At 34.3% G+C, this 23,993-nt stretch overlaps 1 protein-coding gene across 1 annotated transcript in view; it reads left to right on the top strand.

The window, feature by feature from the left end:
* LOC139144464 (tolloid-like protein 1) overlaps window positions 1-23,993 on the top strand; it is a 45,187-nt gene that overhangs the window by 8,471 nt on the left and 12,723 nt on the right. Inside the window, exons 2-8 of the mRNA XM_070715163.1 lie at window positions 4,104-4,439; window positions 16,787-17,125; window positions 18,615-18,737; window positions 19,502-19,720; window positions 20,376-20,444; window positions 21,910-22,186; window positions 23,501-23,568. Of these exons, the coding sequence (XP_070571264.1) occupies window positions 4,104-4,439; window positions 16,787-17,125; window positions 18,615-18,737; window positions 19,502-19,720; window positions 20,376-20,444; window positions 21,910-22,186; window positions 23,501-23,568 (1,431 nt within the window). The remainder of the gene's footprint in view (window positions 1-4,103; window positions 4,440-16,786; window positions 17,126-18,614; window positions 18,738-19,501; window positions 19,721-20,375; window positions 20,445-21,909; window positions 22,187-23,500; window positions 23,569-23,993) is intronic.

The raw sequence follows: 23,993 nt of genomic DNA, 5'->3' as shown, positions 1-23,993 counted from the left end.
CATGCGTGTCATTTATACCAGTATTATTGTCTAAACTATCCGCATGCCGATAACGAGGTACATGACAATAAAGTAAACTGAACAAGATAGTCAAGATCATAAAGTATGTTATGCGTAGTTTTCTTTTAAAATACCAGGATATATACTAAACTCGTACGATGTAAAAAATATATATCCCTCAGTTATAAAAAAGATGATATTACATGATTTAGACTATTTCTTGATAACATAATCCGTCAAAGTGTTAAAAAAACAAATTTCCTCTATGGTCTTTGCTGTCTTTCTTGTACGGTTTATTTAATGTCTTTTTTCGTTTTTGATAAAACGAAAATATTATGTCAACAATTGCACAATACTTTAGCTAAGATAAAAATATGTTGTTAGGTTCAATTTTTATTTTATTTTTAATAGAAAACAAATTCACCAATCCTAATGAACTGTGATTTTTGTTTTACTAACATAAGCAGAAGTGTTGCACGTCAACACAAATCAGGTACGATCGAAAAAATGCCTATTCCGATCATGCAAAAATGAGATGGCTTCAATTTTTCAACAAAATGTACGCAACTTTATTGTGTGTTTGCAGATCTCAAAGGTGACTTATTAGCATGTGGCAAGCATTTTAAGCCCTTATCTCATCTCAGCTTGCCCCGTTTGTGCAATCAGTGACTTTTGCTAGGCGGTGACACACCTACAAGCACGTTGCCGGTTGACTTAAACGTGTAATATAACCCAACAAAATGCATGTGTTGTCTGGTATTATCAGATGTTGACGAATGCAGTACAGAGAACAACGACAGAAATTGTAATAGATTATGTAACAACACGATGGGATCTTTCACATGTGATTGCCTTGATGGATATCGACTTCTTGGCGATGGTTCAACATGCAGAAAAAGTGAGCTAGTCGATATGTGATATTAGTTTTGTTCATTATACAAACATCTGAGACAACACAGATTCTTTTCATTTTTTTTTTCAGATTGCGGCGAGCCTTGTACAAATATTTTAAACATATCTAACACTGCAATCAATTATCGTATAATATCATTCGATCCCATTGATTGTTAACGATTATAATCGCTATATAAAATCGTTATTTTAACATATAACACTTTCTGAAGGCACTTTAATGATGAAATGATGTATTATTTGACGCACCCAAATGTAGCAACACTTAACTAACGTTCAAGTTAGCGTTGGCTACATGTGCTTTACTGATATATATTTTTTTCCATTTAGTTTGTGAAAGATATGAGTTTCCATGTTTGGATGAAGTCTGTATTGCAAATCGATTGATTTGTGACGATGTAGAGGACTGTAAAGACGATGAAAGCAATTCACACTGTGGCGGTAAGTTGAAGTACTGTGCGTAAGTTCAATGTAAAGTGATACATAATTGTTGCTTATTTGTCATTTCAATATGACATTTTACAAATGTAAGCTAGCTTTATCAGAATCTTCCTCTTTCCAGATAGCAAGGTAACGTATATAAATTAAATTTGATTTGCGAATATAAGGTATCATCAACGGTTTACGTTTATGACGTTCTATATTGATATCTAATACATGTGAGGAATTTTCTCTTTAAAATGGCAGAACTATCTTATATTGCGTATTGCAACGACGCACAAACGTGTGCAGGGCAAGATTCTATGAGCACGAAATTAAATTCCTAGTAACATATTTGCCGCAACATTAGACGCGGCAAATTTGTAACTAGAATTCGATTTCAAATACTATGTATCAGCGTTCTTTTTGATCGCTGCTTAAATTTATTTCTCGCGAAATAAAAAATTATAAAATATAAAAACACACATTTGCCGCAGTGAATCACGTAATGGCAAGATTAATACCTTAAATGTTGTCATTTTCCATCTCATGTTTCAAATAAAAGCATTTCGTTTATCTTAAGCAAGAGGTTTTTTTGAAAGTCGTTTCGTTTGGAAGAAAAGTAAGATTTTCAAAATACAAATGAACTTTAACGAACTAATCGTTCATCATAGATTTAGCCAAGCAACTTTTTCTTAATTCCAATTTGTGTAACGTTTAATCGTTCATTGTTTCATACCTAAAAGAACGTCTCAAGTTTAATTTTCTGGCATTATTTTCAAATTACATTGTACCATTATGGAATTTTGTTTAAGTAGTCTCTGAGCTACAAGATACAGTATACTTTTCAAAATATCGTTCAATATATTGTTCAATATATATTTTCACAAGAAAGGTAGGCTAATATGTTGTTGACTCTAATGATATTGTCCAATCTATCGGGACATGTTTAAATATTGCGACATACATTTGAAAATAAGAAAAAAAGTTAGCAAATTCATTTGCCAAACAGCAACTTTTAACCTTTCCTTATCTTAAAATTAAGACTGTAGTCCATTTTTTCAAAATATTGTTCAATATATAGGTAAACACAAGGAAGATAGATCAATATATTGCTGACTCTGATTACATTGCTCAACTTATTAAGACATGTTAAAATATTGCGACATTCATTTGAAAATAAATAAAAAGGTGGTAAAACAGCAAATTTTACCCTGACCTGATCTTAAAACTGGAAGTGTCATTTCAAAATTTAGATCATGTTTTGATATGTCCACAGTGAGAAGAAAATGTATTTACACGCAAATAATCTGAGAAATCTAAAATGGTAATAAAAATTCCGAAATTAATCCGGAACCTGTAATATGTTTGTAAATTAAGACTTGACAGTGGAATTAGTTCGATTTAGCGAACACAGAAGTTAGATGAATGGTTTCGAAAACTTTAAAATGTACGCAAGAAATACATCTAAGTCTTGACGAAATAACCTGAGTGTAAGCGTGCTTCAAATACCGTTGTTTGCATATATATTATATTATATATATATATATATATATATATATATATATATATATATATATATATATATATATATTTATATGTATATATATATATATACATTTGTTTATATGTAAGAATAGAATTAAAAATGAATACTTATTGTATAAACAAACATTAGATGAAGTCGTTATAAAATCGTGAAAACAGTAAAGAACGTACACAAACAGAAGGACGCCTCGTTGTTTTCCTAAGGAATTTGTGTCATCATAAAACAATGTAAGCTTAAGGTCCGAATGTCAAGGGTGGGTAAGTAGTGACAGAGTTTATTGGATTAATTTGAATATTTACGGAGAAACTTTTACCGTCATCATACAATTATTTCGGGCAGGGGTAAAAATTGGGAGTAAAAAGTAATTTGGTCAAAGTTATCGAAATTACTACATAATGAGAATGTGAAAATGAGTACATAGTCAAATATTTGCTGTCCTTTTGTTCCTTTTTAAAGATTGTGTAAAAAGTGAATTTTCTTGCGGAGATGGTTCGTGTGTTGCTAATCATATGGTATGTGATGGCAAATACGACTGTTCTACAGGAAGAGATGAAATATTATGTAGACAAGGTATTATGATTATATAGTTCGATCTTTCAATTGTTAAAGACACCTAGTATGTTCAACACTGCACTGAAAGCAGCGGTGGTTCTACCAATACAATCCTTCGGCCACTGCATTAGAATAAAAATATGCTTTAAAATTGTTAAAACTATTGTTTAGAATACGCTTCAATGCAATTACTTAGTATGTCATCGAAGAATGGCAACGTCTTTGTGCATTAAGTGACATGCTCTGATACATCTAAAAGTTAGTCGTTATTTACTTAGTCACCTAGTATGTTGAACACTGCACTGAAAGCAGCGGTGGTTCTACCAATACATCCCTCTATCACTGCAATAAAATTAAAATGTGCAATAGAATAGTTAAAAGTACTGCTTATAATACTCTTCAATGAAATGACTGAGTGTGTTATGAAAGAATGGCAATGTCTTTGTACGTTTAATGGAATGCTGTGATAAAGTTTAAAGTTAGTCGTTATTTACTTTAAAACTGTTAATTGAAATCTGTTAGTCATGTCAATTTATTTGTTTAAAACACGATTGGAACTAATTTGGGATAATTGGACAGTGAAGTAATGTCAGTGTAATCTGCAAATATAATCTCATAATTATGTGTTTTTCTCTGAGCACAAGAAAGTAACCATTTCCTGTATTTGCAGATTGTGGCTACGATGTGTCTGTTGCCCCAGGAGAATCGGTCATCGTACATTCGCCGAACTATCCCAAAAATTACAGCGATAATGTCAATTGTTTTTGGACCATTGCTAACAAATATGGTGGTAGTATTAGACTTGTTTTCGACAGCTTTGAGACAGAGGAGCTCTACGATTATGTACAGTATGGTACTGGATATGTTCCTAATGCTGATACGTACAAGCATCATGGCAATGTAACTCCCGAAGCCTTAACATCAACAGAGAGTGTCTGGATAACATTTTATTCGGATAGGTCCGTGACAAGCCGTGGATTCAAGTTTGTGGCAAGTGCATTCGGTGGTAAATATCAATAGAAATAATCACTCATCAAAGAATTTCAAAGAGTAAACAATCATAGTAGATAAACAAATTTCAAGTAAACTCTTATTTCCGTAATGCCTATCATTTTTATCAGTTTGTTGGCTCATTTCAATGGCAAAGATACGGAAGGAATGCACATTGCTACCAAGAGAATCAGTTTTCGGAGAAAATTCATTTTGTTTGTTTGTAATTAATTGTAAGATTCGTTCGTCGGAGACAATTTTGTAATCTAAGACGAGTAAGTACAGACTGACGCATTCTAAACCAAAGGAGTGTCTGGCCTCATACAGAGTAATAGCACCCGCCTTGCCCATGTTGAACTAGTTAGAAGTGTAGCTATACGAAGGATAATCGAATTCGTTCAGCACTAGAAACAGCCGTAGAAGTGAGGATTGTTAGGATTACGCCCCAATTTATTTTTCCACGATGAATCTATGATGTTTTAGGCCAACTATTGACTGGCTTTATCAAAATAATCTTTACACAGGAAATGTTTAATTGCGAACATTTAGGAGTCGGGTCAATGACAATAGTCGCAAAACATAGATGCTAGACTGCCTTTACGCGTAAAATTAGAATCACGCCTGATTATCGCACCGTACATGGGCTTCTGTATTTTGAACTATGAAAACATGACATCATATTGGTGTCAGAAATATGTAACAACAGAAGAAGAGAAACGTCATGGCTTGCCGCTGCGTACAATAATAAACTTGTTTGACATGAAGCAATGGCAGAATGTTCACTACAATACAATTATATTGAAACAGTGTTCAATGATTTGTTGTTGAACAAATTCTTCTACTATAATTATAATCCCATGGTATTTTTCTCTATTTGACGTCATCGTTCGGCGAGAAGTTGTACAGCTCCACATAAAACAAGTATACAATGACGTCAAACAGAGCGTCTGCGCCAAAGTACGTCAGTTATAAAGAGTTAATCTTAAGCTTAGGGGATATAGTTGCCCACTCGACGACACAAGTAATTAGCTCTGCTGACTTCTTGCCAATGGCATATGTCACACGTAGCAGTTGCACCTTGCCGGTAGCATCAATTGAGATCTAGCATTATAAATTACATACCACATGATGACGCTCTAATCGAATCTTCGTTTTCTCAAGAGTCTCTTTTGAGAGATCGCTTAACGTATGGTTTTATGCCTTTTAACATTATTAACACTTTGAGCGGCAACGTCAATTATTCATACCTTTATAAAATATACCAGAGTTAATTTTTCTCAGATTTGTGCCAAAACTTTGATAGAACACTGTAGCCAATAAAATATGATGTCCATTTGGTGTGAAATTATAAAAAAAATCGGAAAAAATCATAGAAGATTGGGTAAAATGTGGCAGTATAATTTTGGTGGAAAAAGTACAGCACTCAAAGGGTTAATATTACAACAATCTGCAACATCGCTATTTGATAATCGAATTCAAAGTCTGATAGACAAAATGTTTGTTGACTGTTTTGGTTTGTTGCAGAATGCGTTTTTGATAGTCGGTTGAGATCATTGGAAAATTCGGTTATCACTTCCCCGTCATATCCGAATAACTATGAAAACAACATGTACTGCTTATGGACATTTACAAATGAAGATGGTGGTCAAATACAAATACATTTCGACCATTTTCAAACTGAGGCATTTTATGATCATGTACAAATTGGAAGTGGGACTCTTCCTAGTCCAAATGCCTCGATGCATTATGGGAGCGATGTTCCAGAAACATTTCAGTCATATGGATATGATGCATGGATGACATTCCGCTCAGATGACATACTGTCTGCGTCCGGTTTCAGAGCAACAGTGTCAGCAACAGGTGGTAAGAATGAGCACTACATGTCAGTATAGTTGGCCTGACATTTATACGATCATACTTGCATGCAGAGATTCACGTGTTAAGTTACACTTAACGCGTTGGTATCGCTGTGGATTGATAGGTTTAGAGTCACATCAATATTTATACCGAGCTCGTGTAACAGTGAGACATTTTCCAGCCATAAAAAATATTTTTGAACATGTCAAAAGGTCATCACGATGATATATAGCCATGCTATTATACTATATTATCTTTTTCAGAACCTACAACTCATACATTGATGATCTTTATCTCAGGCGAATAATTGATAGAAAGTGACAATTCGAGTTTGAAGTTCTTAAATATATTCTACTATTCATGCTTTCATTTAGTAAGCGCTCAAAATCGCGTTTTATGCCAAATACAATTATGAAAATTCAGGTTAGAGAAGCGGCCAAGAAGATTGCAGATATAGTCCAGTCAATTTAGGGTTTGACCTAGGACTAATTGCAACAGAAATTATTTCTTCACCATGCCCTTTGGAAAGGTCTCACTAATGACATATTAAAAGTATAGGAAAATCTAAGGGGTGCAAATTGGTTAAATTTGCATATATTCAAATTAGCTATATATCGCCTTTAAAATGACTACTATACTCACATTTTGGGCATGTAAACTGAATTCAAGTGACTTTTTTCATTGCAACACAATTAAGTAAGGTTCAACAAGTTATTTTCTAAATGTCTTGAACGATAAATATCATGCAAACTAACTAATTTGCATATATTCGCAGTTTTTCCATTATTTTAGACAAAATGAATGTTTAAACTCATATATAAACAATTTTTTCTTTATGAAATTGTTAAGGTTTTGCAAGAATTATCAATTCCATACCAAAAAAATATGAGGTTGACCTAATTTGCAAGCTAAATTATTTTAATACAAAAGGCCTAATTTGCATAATTGACACAAACGGTCTTCTAAATACAATAAGACTACAATAGCTTCCATTGACATTTTCTGGTTATTCAGAAAGGCAATCCAATGAATAAAGAGAAGAGTTTCAGAGCATATCTGTTTAAATAAAGGGAATCAGAATACTTTCTTTGGATATTCTTCTTTCTTTTACAACGTTAAGGTTATTTATGAAAAATCATTGGACGTGTTCAATTTTTTGACATACATTGTCAATAGTTCAGTCATTTTCTCCTACAACATGTTCGATTGCAGTAAAATTTTGTAGGAATTTTTTATGCTCTTGGTCACTATTTTCAATGACGATGGAAATATCCAGTTACTAATAAATGGTTCACCACACTTAACAGTTGTGCCTGTGAATCATCTTTCTCATTATTGAAATATCATTAGTATAAATACGAACATCATTTGAATCACCATGATAGTGGTGGTGATGACAATTGTTATGATGATCATTATCATATCATAAATTTCTTCCTCTTCCTCCCTGTTCACATCTTCCTCTAGGTGGTTCATTTGTTTACAGCCTGAATCCTTTCGTTGACAACAGAAAGTCTAGATTTTGCTTTCTGCCGGAGTTATTCATGCTGCTGCAGTTCATCGTAGAACCCATAAGAATGGGGAAGGGTAACTCAATAAAAGTTGTGAAGCAAGGGATGATATAATTGTACCGCGTATCATATCAAATCTTAGATGTGCAAGTATCACTCATGGGGCTGTTTATGTAATGGACTTTCCATTTACAGATTATTAGACTTTTGTATCATTACCAATAAGATCGATCATTCAAGGAAATGACAGTCTGGCCAATCTGAGGTGAGACTTCCATAAGGTGCAAAATACAGGATGACCAATTATATGATAATTTGATGTCAAAATTTGATATCTTAAGTGATAAACTTGTTAACGGCAGCTTCTGTGATGCAAATCCCTTCACAGTTTGGTTTTCTTGTTTCACGGTCATAAAAATTAGAAAGAGCAGCTAGACCATGTAACATTATGAAAAGTATCTAGATTTGCTTTTACCAGTGATTTAGATTATCATGGTTCAGTCAACAGATTTTTTTTCAGTTTTTCCTCAAATGCTATGGCTGTGTACTGTAATATTAAACAGGAAATCTCTCTCTTCAGTCCATTATATGACTTTATATTAATTTTCAATTGTTGTCTTCAAGAAATTTCAAATTTTGAGAAATGCAGTGTCCTTTGATTGTCGTGATGTCTTTCAGCTATTTAAGGAACAGCTTTGCTTATCACATATATCATGATAATTGGCAGTATAGTATAGTACCTCTATATCATCATGATCATTATAATTTTTATATCATTATTATCATAAATTTCTGTATGTGGCATTAACAGGCAAGTTGCAACCAGTCAAACGTATATCTGATTTACCAGTGACCACATAACCTGGTCTTTATCTACATGTTACCAACACTTAATCTATTAGTAGTACCGGTAAGGGTGAAAATAGAAGAAAATAGAGCTGAAACACAAATTTTCTTCAGCCTCCCTTAGTACAAAGCGTTGGTTATTTGGCCAAGCATTTTGGTATGCATTAAGATAATCCAAATCCGCCAGTAAGTTCCAAATATTATTGACATTATGCAAATTCTCTAGATAATTGAAACGAACTATACGAATCAATCATTGTTTATTTTTACAGGGCTTTTCATTCTGTATTAGTATATAGTCATTACAATTAGTTAAAGAGGAACAGCTTGAGCGGACGTATAGAAATTTGCATAATTCAATAGGCTGCAGAGCCTCGTTCTGAATGTAAACAAGCAATATGTCGGAATACACGTCGTTCGAGCGACTTGGTCGTGAAAATGGGCTCGAAAGCTCACAAATATGATTATTTAATGCGAAATTGAACATGCTATGAGGTAATGTACACTTTTGAGAGTAATTTCATCGTATCTATGCATGATAGAAATAAATACTAATGATAATTGACAACTGAATTCGTACGTTGCAATGATGGTTTATACCTCTCAGCTGTGTGCTATTTTTAGACTGTGACCCGAAACACACTGATACAGGTCTTGAACAAAAATAATACTTGTTGTGTCAAACCACTTGCTATTGAACAACGCTTGTGACAAGTTTCGTGAATTTCTGACAGTGCGCCTATATTTGCGGCATGATTTCATGATGCCATGTATGCGCTGTTAGTGTTACCGTACAAGGCCGATCGTACAGCCCAGTGTACGCGTGTACAGCGTACAACGCTATGGCACTGAAACTCGCCTTTATGCTATCGGACTTCAGTCAACATTGACGAGTTGAAACATGGTAACTGAACAGTGATATACTACCCGTTACCAGTGAAAAGGAAAACTGTGACAAATCACGGTCACTCAAATCCACTCTTACAACGATATTATTATCTTGAAAGGCTGAGGGGTCAGTAAAATCAGGCGTGGAATGTCCGACCACCACATCCTGCATCGACTCCAAACAGACAGACACTGACAGTTGACAATGACCGAATACAAGAGAAGTCGGCCAGTACAGTATGCACCCTATTAGAATATATGCTCCATATTAGTGTTTCTTTTTTTGAAGTCTCACTTAAGTTATATACGAAAGCGATCTAAATGTCATTCATAAGATGAGCGTAATGTTTGCAAACTTCACAGATCACAGTTCAACGCACGTATGATATACACACATATGGCGGTGTATCGCGATCGTGGTAGCGAGTTTTGCAGTCTTCGTCATAGTTACACTTGAAGTTCGTTAAAAAGTCATAGGAGATGGCGAAGCAACTTAGTTAAGCGTCATCAAGCCATGAATTTTACTGAAGAAATGGCATAATGTTTGCCTGAACTTTAATACGGTACGCGCGCGATCTGCAGAAACACGGAGGCAGACCGTACATGTTTTGCAGGGTGGACGTGGGAGCTCTTTGACTTTGAGTTGTTTTCTGAATGTTCGTAGTACCCGGTAGTATTAAACCGACAAAATAACAAAAACTATGGTAGTAAAAAGTTAAAATTGTTTGGCATATTCAACTGTGAAGAGAATGCGTATGCAATCATATTGCTTTGTTGCGAGTGGCAGACTTCTCCTGGCCGAGTCCCACTGCACTGGCCGAGTTGGTCGGCACCATCGGCGCTGGCGATGGCCGAGTTCGCAACTGCCCGACTTCTCCGGTTTATACCCAATGGAATATTGGTAGCAATGCCTACGAGGACTACCGCGAAATTGTAACCCAAGCATCAAATATAAATATAACATAAGTTGGATTGACAACAGTAAAATATGTGATATTGTGCAATCTTTGGGCCTAAACAATTTGTAAACGTGAGCAAGGCGACAGCGGAGTGTTCCTCACTTTAAGCGGCCATCTTGTCTTCTGATGGCGGCCGAACGATGCTGAAGTTATTTTCGTATTCGTTTTCGTATTCGTTTTCGTATTCGTATTCGTATTGGTATTGGAGTCACTGACAAAATTTTTATTTTTAGTCCAAATTTCGTACGTATTATATAAAAGTTCTGTCTTTACAGAACTTAAAGTGCTTTTTATATGACAATATATCGATACTTCAATATTTGAGAATGTAAGTTGAAAAAGATCCAATCTTTTTAGAACCTAGATTGAAAGATATCGTTGCTATAATTAGAGGAGAGATTTTAAAAACAAACGGCCAGTACACAGGCACTCCTTAGCTGGGTAGTCTGTTGAATAGATCGATTTTCGGTTCGATCTATCTATCCCGTAGTCGATATGCGCGCCATTGTAACCAAAATACACACTAGGTTACAGTGGCGGGCATACTGACCACGGGATCGATAGATCGAGCCGAAAATCGATCTATTTAGCAGACTACCAAGCTATTAGCGCCTGTGGGCCAGTAGTAGTCTTTGGAGGAAAGATTTTTTAAACAAACATCATTTTCGTATTCGTATTCGTATTCGTTTTCGTAATAACTTTATCACAACAACCAACTTACTGTTGACATCATTAGTATCGATAATGGAAATTTAGCTGACCCGCCCAATTTGACGAGTTGTAAACTTAAAAGGTAATTTTCTTGTTTTAAACTGATATCTCTGAGAAAGTGATCGTCATAACGACAGTGAATGCAGGGCTCAACGTTATGCCCCTAAGTCGATGACATGCTATATTTAGACTGCTGTCGCAAAGAAATATCATCTCATATGATGTGGGAAAGCGTCATAAAAGAAAACGAGATGAATAAAATGGTATCATAGGCCTATGTCCCGATCGGTACATTTGTTTCCCTAATAAAGATTAAATTAATGTGTGAGCTGTTGTCAGAGTCTTTATTTCAGTACGGCCCATCTCTTTTTCTTTCCTTGCGTTTGCGTCAACTGTCATTGCCAGAACATGTTGTCAACTTGCGATATGATAAGATACACCAGAATGCATGGAAATTAATTTGTATCGCGAAATATCGAGAAATACCTGTATTCTATGATAAATAGACTTCAGCTAGTCTAGTAGCTGTCGCAACTGGCTCGATCGGTTTCCATCATTTGTTACTGTGCAATCCAGTTTCAGTGTTACGCAGTTTGCCCCGCTCTACAACTCCGTTCTGCAGGTCACTCCAAAAACTTTCAGCAGTACTATTTTGGGTGACCAATTAAGCCGCTAGCCGTAGATAGCTACTTTTTTCAACAAAAACTCTGAATAGAAATGCAGCAACTATCAACTTTCGATAGATATTTTGTAGGCAAGAGAACAAAACTCAAACGTATATGCGCATTTAATCCTAGCTGTGATATCGCAGCGGTACTTGTGGCGTGTATCGAACTCGCTCGGGTCATTGAGGTCATCGCTACAGTCCCATCCATGGTCTGTTCTCTACTACCTCTATGGTTCTACATAATTGCAGTCGCTACCCGGCAGATTTGCCATGATATTTCAACAAAGTTGCTTGCTATTTAGATCTAGCTGAAAACAAAAACCTTTATGAAACAGGATAATCCAGTCCAAGCTTGATGAAATCGATGCTTTGATCTGCTTTCCAAAGGACGATTTCCGGAAATGGTCTAGCCGGTCACATGCCACTAACGCAAATATTCATTACGCACGTGAACGCATGAAACATGTTGCAGTTACTGGTTGCTTGTTTTCCCTTGTCAGCTATATTTTGATGACATTTTATGCTGGGATTATGATTGGTTCATTTGAAATGATGTGACAGCACTAAAACTGCTTCAGATACTTGATTGGACTGTAGTAAAATTTATCATTAAATTCATGGGATATTTTGACAGATCATTCAAGATAACATCAGCAGACACATTAGCAGCGCTGTGCAGAGGAGAGAACGCGCTCAAACCTTTGAGTAACTCCGCTCAACGGCTATGCTTATTCAATGCGTATTTGGGGTCGTGGCCTTTCAGGACAATGCTCCGTGAACACTGAGCGAATATATGTTGTATTTGATCACGTATACGGTATGGAGAAATGTCTTGAAAAAAATTCAGTCGCAATCTCATAAGATTTGGTCGCCTATGCGACTGAAAATGGTCGCTACTTTGAGCCCTGATTGAATGTAATACATGAATTATCGGTCGGTCCGGTTTTATGTATAATATTGCTCACATCTTTACTCTGAAAGATAAACTACTTATTGTCATTGATTTATGTTACTTTCTCCCCTGTAGCAGCACGTACAACTTAGTCGTAACTTGCAATTTTGTAATTTTTGCCTTACCGCACTCCCTGAGTTTTGTAAAGTATTGTATTGTATTGTATTGTTATTATAATTTATTTCAGGTTTACGTAGAGCCATATCAAAATCAAGTAAAATACTTGAAATACAAATTGTAAATGGATATGATCATTCTAAAGTGAGTCCAAAAGGATGACCGGATATAACAATTTTCACATTTTTTTATTCAGATGGTTGTCCTAGACAAGTCCCTCGTTCATCATAGCTTTCGCGCCGCACAAAAATCTGCCTCCCCGCAAAACAATGGTACAGTCCAGGGCAGCTCCTTTGCATCCGCTCTCACGAGTCCCATTACTTGGCACTGACCACCTGATTTCGGGGTGCATCCAGCTGCCCGGTCAAGAGACATTGGCAAGCGAAGATGCTGCCTTACCAGATCCCAACCGATTTTAAGTATTTTTTTTTCAAATAAAATGAAGTGAACAAAATTCTTTAAAATCTACAAATGCAAATTTATGTAAATTTAACCAAATTTGGCAGATGAAATTACGAAACAAATTATCACAATATTTAAACCTCAGTAAATATCGTATATTGCACGTTTCATAAATGAAACCTGGACTAAAAATAACAATTTCTGTCAGTGACTCCAATACGAATACGAATACGAATACGAAAACGAATACGAAAACGAATACGAAAATAACTTCAGCATCGTGGGACGGTGTACGACCTACGAGCCAAAGCAGTGATTTGCAGGGCATGAACAAGAATAAAACTAAGTTAGGGGGCTTAAATAATGATTAGACTGTCTAACTATGTAAAAATATTCACAAGAATCAGCTGTGCATGTAGTTGCGGCAGCCCGAAAGTAGGCCTATGTTTAGCGAGCCATAGATCGACAATACACACATAGCACCAAAAGTAAGCCATAGAAGTTGATATAAATTCATAGGCACAAACTTAACTGCTTTATATGACCATAGAAACGTCTCTGACATCGTTTGTTGGGAAAAAATGGGCTGAAATTGCCCCCCCAAAAACAGGAAAAATCACACTAACGGTCAAGTAGAACAGCGCCATCATCACTTCCATTTGAACGAAATTCTAATATAAATATGCAAATAGGGGTATCTCCGCTCAAGCTGAAAATACACAGCAAATAAATGATTACGTCAATTTCTTTGTACTGAGCAAAATGTTCATTCAAGTTATAAAATCATCATCTTTCGATAGGAAGTACTTAAAGTAATAAATAACTTAAACAAATAGTGTCTCTTAATGTAACTTCACATTTTACTGATAATATAATTAATTAAAATAAGTTGACGTCAATTTGAAAAATTAAAGAAAATTATTTTAATGATCATCATATAGGATTTATGCACATGAGGAATCATTCAAAATTAGGTAAAATATATTTAGCAATGTTAGTAAAAAATTCCAATCTCTCTTTACGATATTGTATAACATTTCAAGTTTCAACTATTATATTTAATAGAGTGTAGGCATTTCCTATAAAATCTTTTACAATTAGCCCTGTTGCACAATGTAGATTGTATTAGACTTTGAATATACCTTTTCTTGGACCTTTTAAATATTTAAGGTGAAGAAATGATTAATGTTCCAATAAGAAAAAGGAAGTGACATGGTTGACTTATTGGACTAATGCAAATAATAACCTTTTTATTTCTGTAAGATATATTTGAAAACATTGCCTAAACTAAAAACAAAGAAAATGATCTTACATAGTCATTACAATGTCAGCTTATCTCTTAAATCACTTTCGTAAATAGATTATCAGCACCAGGTTTGTATAGCATCTATGACCCATTTAGCATTTGGGTAAATTAGCTGTCTTATGCACAACTTCATTAAAGGCACTTTTCGCGATCCCTGGGATCGCCTTTGTTCTAGTCTGTAAGAGGATGATGGAGGTGTGAAAGCCTTTTGTTTTCAATTGAAATTGTAATCTTGTGGGTAAATTTTCTGATGAGACAATCTAGTGCCAACAAAGGCCTTTAAACTTGCGGTATGTAATTTCCATGACCCTACTAAAATTTACAATGAAGAAATACTTCTAATGATCTCGGTTGTTTTTTAACATTATATATAGTCATTTATAGGTCAAAGAAAGGGAAAGGTAAAGTGGTAGGAGGGGCACATTGCAGTTATGTAAAATGAGGAATCTTAAATGATATGATGCATTGCCTACACACACCAAAACTACATTAAATAATCAAATTGCTTGAATAAAATGTCAATAAGCTCAATATATTTTTAAGAAATCTATTAACAGCAACGATTTTGTTCCCATTACTAAGTTTTATATTTATTCAAATTATGCCCTGTCTCACCTCTTCCTCTTAGACTTTACTAGTCATTTTGTTTGTCATTCTATACATCAAATACAGAGTGGAAACAAAAACTAATTGTTGTGTAGATTAAATATAATTTTTAAGTGAAATGCAGTGAAAAGTGAAACACAGTGGCAGCCATATTTGATTTACGCAAATTAGGAATATTTCTCGGGCGATAGAATGTATTCAAAAATATTGCCTGGACAAAAAATAAGATAAATGCATATATTACTTGAACATAATGTCGTGTCTTTCTCAATTCAATATGCCTATTTCTTTTATCAGTAAATGTATTGCATCCATTATCCGTTTATATCTATACAAATGAGGTAATGTTATATCTCTTAGATTGTATTGGATTTTTAGTATGTCATTCTAGGACCTCTCTAAAATACACAAAGAAAAAATAATTCTATTGCTGTCAGAAGTTGCTTAAAATAGTTATTAATTAGGGATATACAAAGAAAAGCGAAGTGTTGTGGCGGCCCTATATTGGATTTATGCAAATGAGGAATATTTCTATGACGACAAAATATTTCAATCAACATTGCCTAAACCAAAAACAAGGCAAATAAGCCCAAAACCTGCATATATCATGTTTAGCCCAATATTTTTAGTAGAAACATTCTATCAGTACCTAGTTTGTAACCATAATCTTTTTACATTTATGCAAATTAGGTATTGTTTACATTTCTAGATTGTAATAGGCTTTTAGTATGTCATTGTAGGACTTCTCTGAAATACACAGTGAATAAATAATTCTATTGCCGTCAGAAGTAGCTGAAAAATAGTTATTGGGAAAAATACAAAGAAATGTGAAGGTTGTGGCGGCCATATTGGATTTATGCAAATGAGGAACATTTCTATGACCACTAAATATTTCCATCAACATTACTTAAACCAAAAACAAGGCAAATAAGCCAAAAACCTGCATAACATATCATGTTTAGCCAATTATATTTAGCAGAAACATTCTATCAGCACTAAGTTTGTAACCATAATCTCTTTACATCTATGCAAATTAGGCACTGTTTACAATTTTAGATTGTACTAGGCTTTTAGTATGTTATTCTAGGACTTCTCTAGAATACAATGTGAAAACATTATTCTATTGCTGTCAGAAGTAGCTTAAAAATAGTTATTAATTAGAGAAAAACAAAGAAAAGTGAAGTGTTGTGGCGGCCATATTGGATTTATGCAAATGAGGAATATTTCTATGACGACAAAATATTTTCAACATCATTGCCTAATCCAAAAACGAGGCAAATAAGCCAAAATACCTGTATCAAAATCATGTTTAGCCACATATTTTAGGTAAAAACCATCTATCAGCGACAATTTTGTACCCATGAGCCCCTTAGATTTTTTTTACTTTTAGTATGATATTTCTAGGACCTTTCCAAAATGCATGGTGAAGAAATAATTTCTGTTGCAATTAGTCCTAGGTTGACCCCTTTTTTGGCTTAGATTGACTGGACTAATATATGAATTTTGATTTTAATAAAGTTGCTTTTATCATATCATTGTAGAGTGCAAATACGAGTACCAGCTGAATCAAGCAGACGAGATTACAATTGCTTCACCAAACTACCCGTACAATTACCATGACAACATCGAGTGTACATGGATTATTATTACAAACACAGTTTGGGGAAAAATTGGACTCTTTTTCAATAGTTTTGACACTGAGAGCCATTATGACACAGTAGGTTTTGGAAGCGGAACCACTCCAGATGATGATACTGATTTGTACCATGGGGATGAAATTCCTGAGAACTATACATCAACTGGAGGTGAAGTTTGGATTGTATTTTATTCCGATGAAGATGTAGTCAGCAAAGGTTTCCAATTAACGGCGTTTGTAATTGGTAAGCGAATAAAGTTATAATGAGATTCAATTGCAATCTTTAGTTTTAAAGCAACAAATCATTAAATTAATCGTGGCAAAGTTTTACAGTTATGACCTATGAAGCTACATTGTCAAACAAATAATATTGAAAATGCAATGTCATCAGAATCCCTGTATGTGATGTGCTTATTTATCCACTCAAATTAATCTTACATCAACAGCACAGTATAATAGTCCGTAACCTGATTGAAAAAATGTATCAGTCTGGAAGTAAATTGATAGTGGCAATTTGTAAGGATGTCCATCAGTATTTGAAAACAATATTGTCAAAACACGACCATCGATCACGACACAAAAGATTTACGCCGCTGAAATTTCCATTTTTACCACCACAATATTGATCAGCAGGTAGACTTGATCGTGAGCTATACCTCGTAGCAACCACAGGACATCAAAAGTGGATTATAAACTTTCCGTAATTTACAATAAAAAGATTCTTGACGACAGAACTTGTCTCACTGTAAGGCAAATGGTCAGTTAATCAACGTCCTGCTTATGTAATTCCATGCCGGGGTCACACCAATCAAGGCTGCTGCGCGTAATGTCATGTAATACGACTGAAAATAAACTGGGGATAACTTGGTGGGAGTAATAATAAGGAAAGTGTCATGAAATAGAAATGTTTACAGTAAATCGCTTTAACAAAGCAAGACGTGGACATATTGTTTTCATTGATATTAACAACAAGTGCACATAGAGTATACATACATTTACAAAAGTATCTTCACAGAGACGGTGACGTGTATGCATTACCAAACAGTCATAGCTAAGTGCTAAGGGTAACAATGTTCAGATTAAGTAATTTGCAGATGAAGGTTGTAGTATTTCAGCTGAAAATTTCACTGGTAAAAAATATAATGTGTGTTTCAATCGATATTTACGCCTTGACATGAATCGCACTATTTGAAAATCACTACTTTCTTTCGCAGTCAAAAATTGCACAAACGACGAAACGTGTGACGGTGACGAGGATTTTTCAGAAGTTTCAACCGATTCTTCAGAAGTGTCTTCCGGTAATAATTATGATTATGACTAAAAGTGGGTTCCTTTTGTCTTTGTCATGTTTGTGAAGAACGGCTCTAATTCAGAACGCTAAATTATATGTTTAGTAAAATTTTCAAGCAATATATATGTAAAAAAAGATATGAAACATTTGTAAATAATCTTATCAAACATTTTCAACGCCTTTGGATTTGAATGCATATTCAAAAACAGGCAGGAATGCCTAAAAACACGTATAGGTATCATAAAAGAACGTTTTGTTTTTGCCAATGGTTTCCGAATCAAACAAAGCGAACACGCACTTATATTTATCGGAAAAGGCCATTCCGATAGAAATTCCCAGTCTCTAGTACGTGAAAGTTTTAGGAACTTTAAAAGCAAACTAAACGATGCATTCTGAGCGAATAATAGCATTATATTGAATATGTATCTTGGTTGCCCATTAGTTTTGGAAATTCCATGTAACATCGATGAATACAAATGCAATGATGGAACTTGCATACCGGTTTCTAACGTTTGCAATCTTCATCAAGACTGTTCTTACCGTGAAGACGAACGCGATTGTGCCGGTAAGTTCATAAGGTCATAATCTGTACTTAGTGTTATTATTCTTTTGCAGCTTCAAATCAATCACCGGTCTTTCTATGTATATTCACTTGAATTAGTGTTCTCATTTTGGAAACAACACGTTTTAATATTCAATACGAATCCGGAAGTCTTTTCTGATTCGTTAAAACACGCAGTTTTGCAAACCTATCATCCAAGTTGAAATTTAACAATTGTATTTTTAGACATTGTTATGCTCATATGAAGACTACATTTGCAGCCAGTAATGTGTGATGTCTTCCTTATGTTCGTTTCGTTGCGTTAGAAATTACAAGAACAAAACCATTATTCGGTCAGGAAAATAAAGTGCAAAGAATAGCCTTACAGGATTTTCTCTATTACATATTTTCAAACTAATATAGTACCCTTAACTTTTTAACCAGTTTTTATTGAAGTCATCAAAATAGATGTCAATGATCTCATTCTTGGAAAGAATAGACATGTCTATTACAAAATTGCAATGAAATTATCTCATATAACTCTCATTCAATAACTCTTAGAGACCATATGCATATGAAAAAATAATAATGAAGAAGAAATAAAAGTTTCCAACTATATGAATTAAATTCACAGTTAATTTTTCACAATTCATTAACCTTTTGAAAACGAAATTATTTGGTTTCTGATTTCCGAGCGTCGACAGATAAATACGAAGTTTGGGAATCAAACTAAGAAAATTAGTCAGTACGTTAATTTTTAGAAACATATGTTTACTCGTTTCCTTTAGGTGAAGATGTAAACCTCGCCTTGGGCAAACCAGCGTTCCAAAGCACAGACTTTCAAGAACATCGCAAGGCTATCCTTGGCGTAGATGGTGTAATAGCAGTTTCTGATATAATAAAATGTTCACATACCCATGAAGAACCCGAACCGTGGTTCAAAGTTGACCTAGAGAAGTCATATCGAGTACTCAGAATCCATTTGTTCAACAGGCAAGATTACTTTGGTAAGTTGGGACATCTTATTTCATTCATTTCAAACGATTTCCAAACCGAATGAAAATAATAACTCTCAGTCTTTTTAATAGTTAACAGTTGCATTCTTTACTATTTTTCTGTTCCTGGAAGTGTCGAAATAATGCAGGGTCATGGGATACATAAACGACAACCTTTTCGGCTATATCTGACTAAAGGTAAAATGCACTTAGGAGACAAATATTCGTAGTCTGTAATTTTTGCAATTGTTAATTTGATCTATCATATGTTCAGGCTAATTTTGAAGCACTTGAAATATGAACATTTAAACCATGCTCTTTTTTGGGAAATCAAAAATGTATGTTTCTCAAAGAGTAACTAGCAAAGGGATGGCTACTATATTTATTTTTAAGTATCGGTAAATGTTAATAGGTAATAAGTTTCTCTACTATAAAACACTACACGTCAACCCTTGATTTATATTCTTGATTTTGTAAGAGAGTGGTTAAAGATTTTCTTGAGGAATGTTTGAACAAAAGTTGAAGTGTCTGAAGTTCAAGGTGCGTGCTTAATACTATGACATTCTCTTCAGACCGGTTAATATGAATATAAAGCATTCAGAAAAATGTTTAAATACTCTAAAATACTCAAGTAATAATATGGATTTGTTTTCCTTCTTATTTGAAGGTTATCGTATGCTAGGTGCTAGATTGCGTGTAGGAAAACACGAAAACTACTTACGGAACGCAGTTTGTGGTGAGCCTATAGATGCAAGCAACAGAGGCGAAAATATTGTAAACTGTCAAGGGAAAATGACCGGAAGATACGTCAGTGTGGATATACCAAACCGAGTGGAATATTTAAGTGTGTGTGAAATAGAAGTATATGGACAAGGTATACAGTAACGTAATCAACAATTGCCTGGCACAATATGATTTTATTTCAATCACGTGATCTAATACCCCAGTAAAAGTACATATTAAAATAAAAGTTCATATCTTTAGTCCCTTCCAATAATCATTAAAACACGGTCTTCAGCTACCATTCATACTATACGTTTGGTAACAAAGTAATGATCAACTGAAAAGGTAATTCTTTGTGAATTTAAAACTTGGATAAAATCAAAATTCTCTTGCCACAACATGCGCAACCACACGCTTAAATCTTACATTGATTTCGACTAAACCCCTCATCCTTTCTTCAGACAAGTCATATCTTCAGCACTTTCTCATTTCGTTATATTAGACGTAAGCAATTGCTCAGACGGGTCAAGTTCGTACAACATATCTGACCTACAATGCTGTGCAGGGTATGGAATGAAGAACCAAACATGTGAAGGTATTGAACTCTGTGTTTATAACTCAGGAATCGTAGCCGCGTCCTTATTTCTTAAAATGTGTCATATCATTTTTTGAGAGTTCATTATTTGAAAAACCTTGTTTCAAAAATGTAGTCTTCGATTGTCATTTATAAAAAGGTGAGAATAACAGGATCATTTTAACATATGGAAATGTACTTATAACGTAAAAACTATTTACAAAGTGGAACGTCAAAAACCAAAATCAGTAATTTTAATTCTTTAAGATGAATAGCGAACATAAATATAAATTATACTATAACCCAAACGGGATTCGAACCCCCACACACTCACGGCAACATCGCCTAGCTGCTAGGCCTCACACAAAACCAGTCGGCCACTGCTTCCAACCCAAAAAGAGTTGGTCACAGTGACCGACTTAGATGTTTCAATTTAGATGTTTAGATCTTCATGTTGAGAAAGACATGCTTTTTCAATTAACTCAGATCAGACGCTTGTGAAGCTACTGATTTTAAGGATGTTTAAATATCTTGTGTTGAGTATTCCAAAATGTTTTTTATAGAGTCAAATTCATTCTTTACCAGAAAAAAGGTATACTTCATATTGCAATTTACTGGCACTGACTTCATTTTTAACATTTGTTAACCATTGTTATTTAAATTTCATCATACTGCACAGATGTTGATGAATGTTTAGGTGTCGGACACATTTGCAGCCACATGTGCATCAACATACCTGGATCTTTTTATTGCGACTGTGAAAAAGGTTACCAGCTACTTTCAGATCGAATATCATGTCAACGTAAGTAAAACTTATCCATTAGGTTTCAACAATTCCAAGAAATATTTTGCTATTATTTAATTATGTACAATAACTGATGTTTTTTTTAAATATCTTTTTTAGGTTTACCAGCTTTTGTAGCAGTTAATCAACCACCCAAGATGCAGTATGATGCTGCCTTAGCTTGTGAGAGCTACAACATGGCTATAGTGAAGGACGGCAGCGTTGAAAAAAATGAAAAGTTAAAAGAGTTTGATTACAATCTCGGAGGCTTTTGGCTTGATGGCAGACTAACTCTAAATGGTCAAGATTACGAATCAAGTGACGGAAAAGCCATAACTTGGACAAACTTCCGGCCTTATGAGCCCAACAAGGATGGCAGATGTTTGACAATGTCCTGGTTTGAAAAGATCTTGTATTATATGGAAAACTGTCAACATTTAAGATCTACAAAACAAGTAGTAATAGCAGTAGACCTAGTGGCCATACTATGACTCAGTATTATCATTATCATTTGTAGTAGCAGCAGTAGTAGTAGTAGTCGTAGTAGTAGTAGTAGTAGTAGTAGTAGTAGTAGTAGTAGTAGTAGTAGTAGTAGTAGTTGTTGTTGTTGTTGTTGTTTGCGGTGGTGGTGGTGGCGATGTTTTTGTTGTTATTGTACGTAGATGCAAGTCAAACTGTCTATGATGGAGTAAACTTTTTAAATATGCTAAGTTTTTTTCAAATTTTAATGGACTACAATAAAACAGTTTAATATATATTATATATATATATATATATATATATATATATATATATATATATATATATATATATATATATATATATATATTATGACTTCAAGTACAAAGTTATAAGATGTATTACTTAAGTTTCATGCATCCTGCAATACTCAGATAGAAGTGAAAGGATTATTAGCTTGACACTTTTACATATATGACTGGGACGAACCATTCTATTTGTAGGTGGTGTTAACATTTGATAAATAATATTTGTTTTGGTGGCGACACTTTGAAACCAACTAAGAGCGTTTGTTTAACATTGTGGATTTGTCAGCCTTCAATGCTGACAAATTACCTTGTACATGAAGTATTTGTTTAAAACGCTCTGCTTAGCATCGAGCACTGTAATTTACCTCGAGGACATATATATATATATATATATATATATATATATATATATATATATATATATATATATATATATATATATATATATATATATATATATATATATATATATATACATTTCCATATGTTAATCTATATACATATATATATATATAGATATATAATATTACAGTATATTGATGGAGCAAATTGGTCAAAAACCGTGCTATATTTGCGATATACCACGGCTGTCATGCGCATGAGCTGTCTTCAAAAGCAGAAATCCTTTAATGATATCAAATGCTATAATTGCGATATTCTGTTATGATATTATAAGGAATGAATCACAACAAGCGACGGTATAACACACGGTTTTGACCAATTCACTTTATATATGCACTCCCAATCACTCGAGTATATATGTCGTGGACTGGTCAAAATGGTGTACTGTTGCTGGGTGTGCGTTATTGCTTAAATATATATTACGCCTCTAATTGCTGATAAGACCTGTTCATGTAAAAGACATTTTAGCATTTCTATTGTATTTGTTTCTGTACAGTAAAGTTCAACAGTTTTTACACAAAATGATCTTTTAATCTCGTTAGGCATAATGGTTACAAATGGGGAGACTTGAAGTGTGAAAGTTCACTCATGTACATATGCGAAGCAACAGGTGAGTGAAACACAAGCAATGAGTTGAACATCAGCGAAGTTTGAACAGTTATTTACATCGTACATACCAATAGTGCAATCCGTTTGTGAATTACATGCAAAGCCGTCGCAAGCTTTGGTGTCATTAACTGCTCATATATTCATACGAATTCGTTACACGAAAACGGAATTGCTGATAGGAGCAAAAAAAGGCTCATTTCCATAATAATGACAAGTCCGGTTGCAAAACCTTTGAAAAGTAAATAAAACACGATTGAAACTAATTTGGGAAAATTGGATTTTCATACTTTTCAAATTTCTCAAAAGTGTTAGGGGTCGTATAGCTGAATGTTGCGATATTACAAATTACTCACAAAAACAAGTGTGTAATGTAAAAAGAAAAGCAGATGAGATGAAATTGACATTACTTCACCATCCAATTATCCT

The sequence above is a fragment of the Ptychodera flava genome, chromosome 11 (assembly GCF_041260155.1).
Source record: "Ptychodera flava strain L36383 chromosome 11, AS_Pfla_20210202, whole genome shotgun sequence".
NCBI lineage: Eukaryota > Metazoa > Hemichordata > Enteropneusta > Ptychoderidae > Ptychodera > Ptychodera flava.
This window is presented reverse-complemented; position numbering and strand designations above follow the sequence as displayed.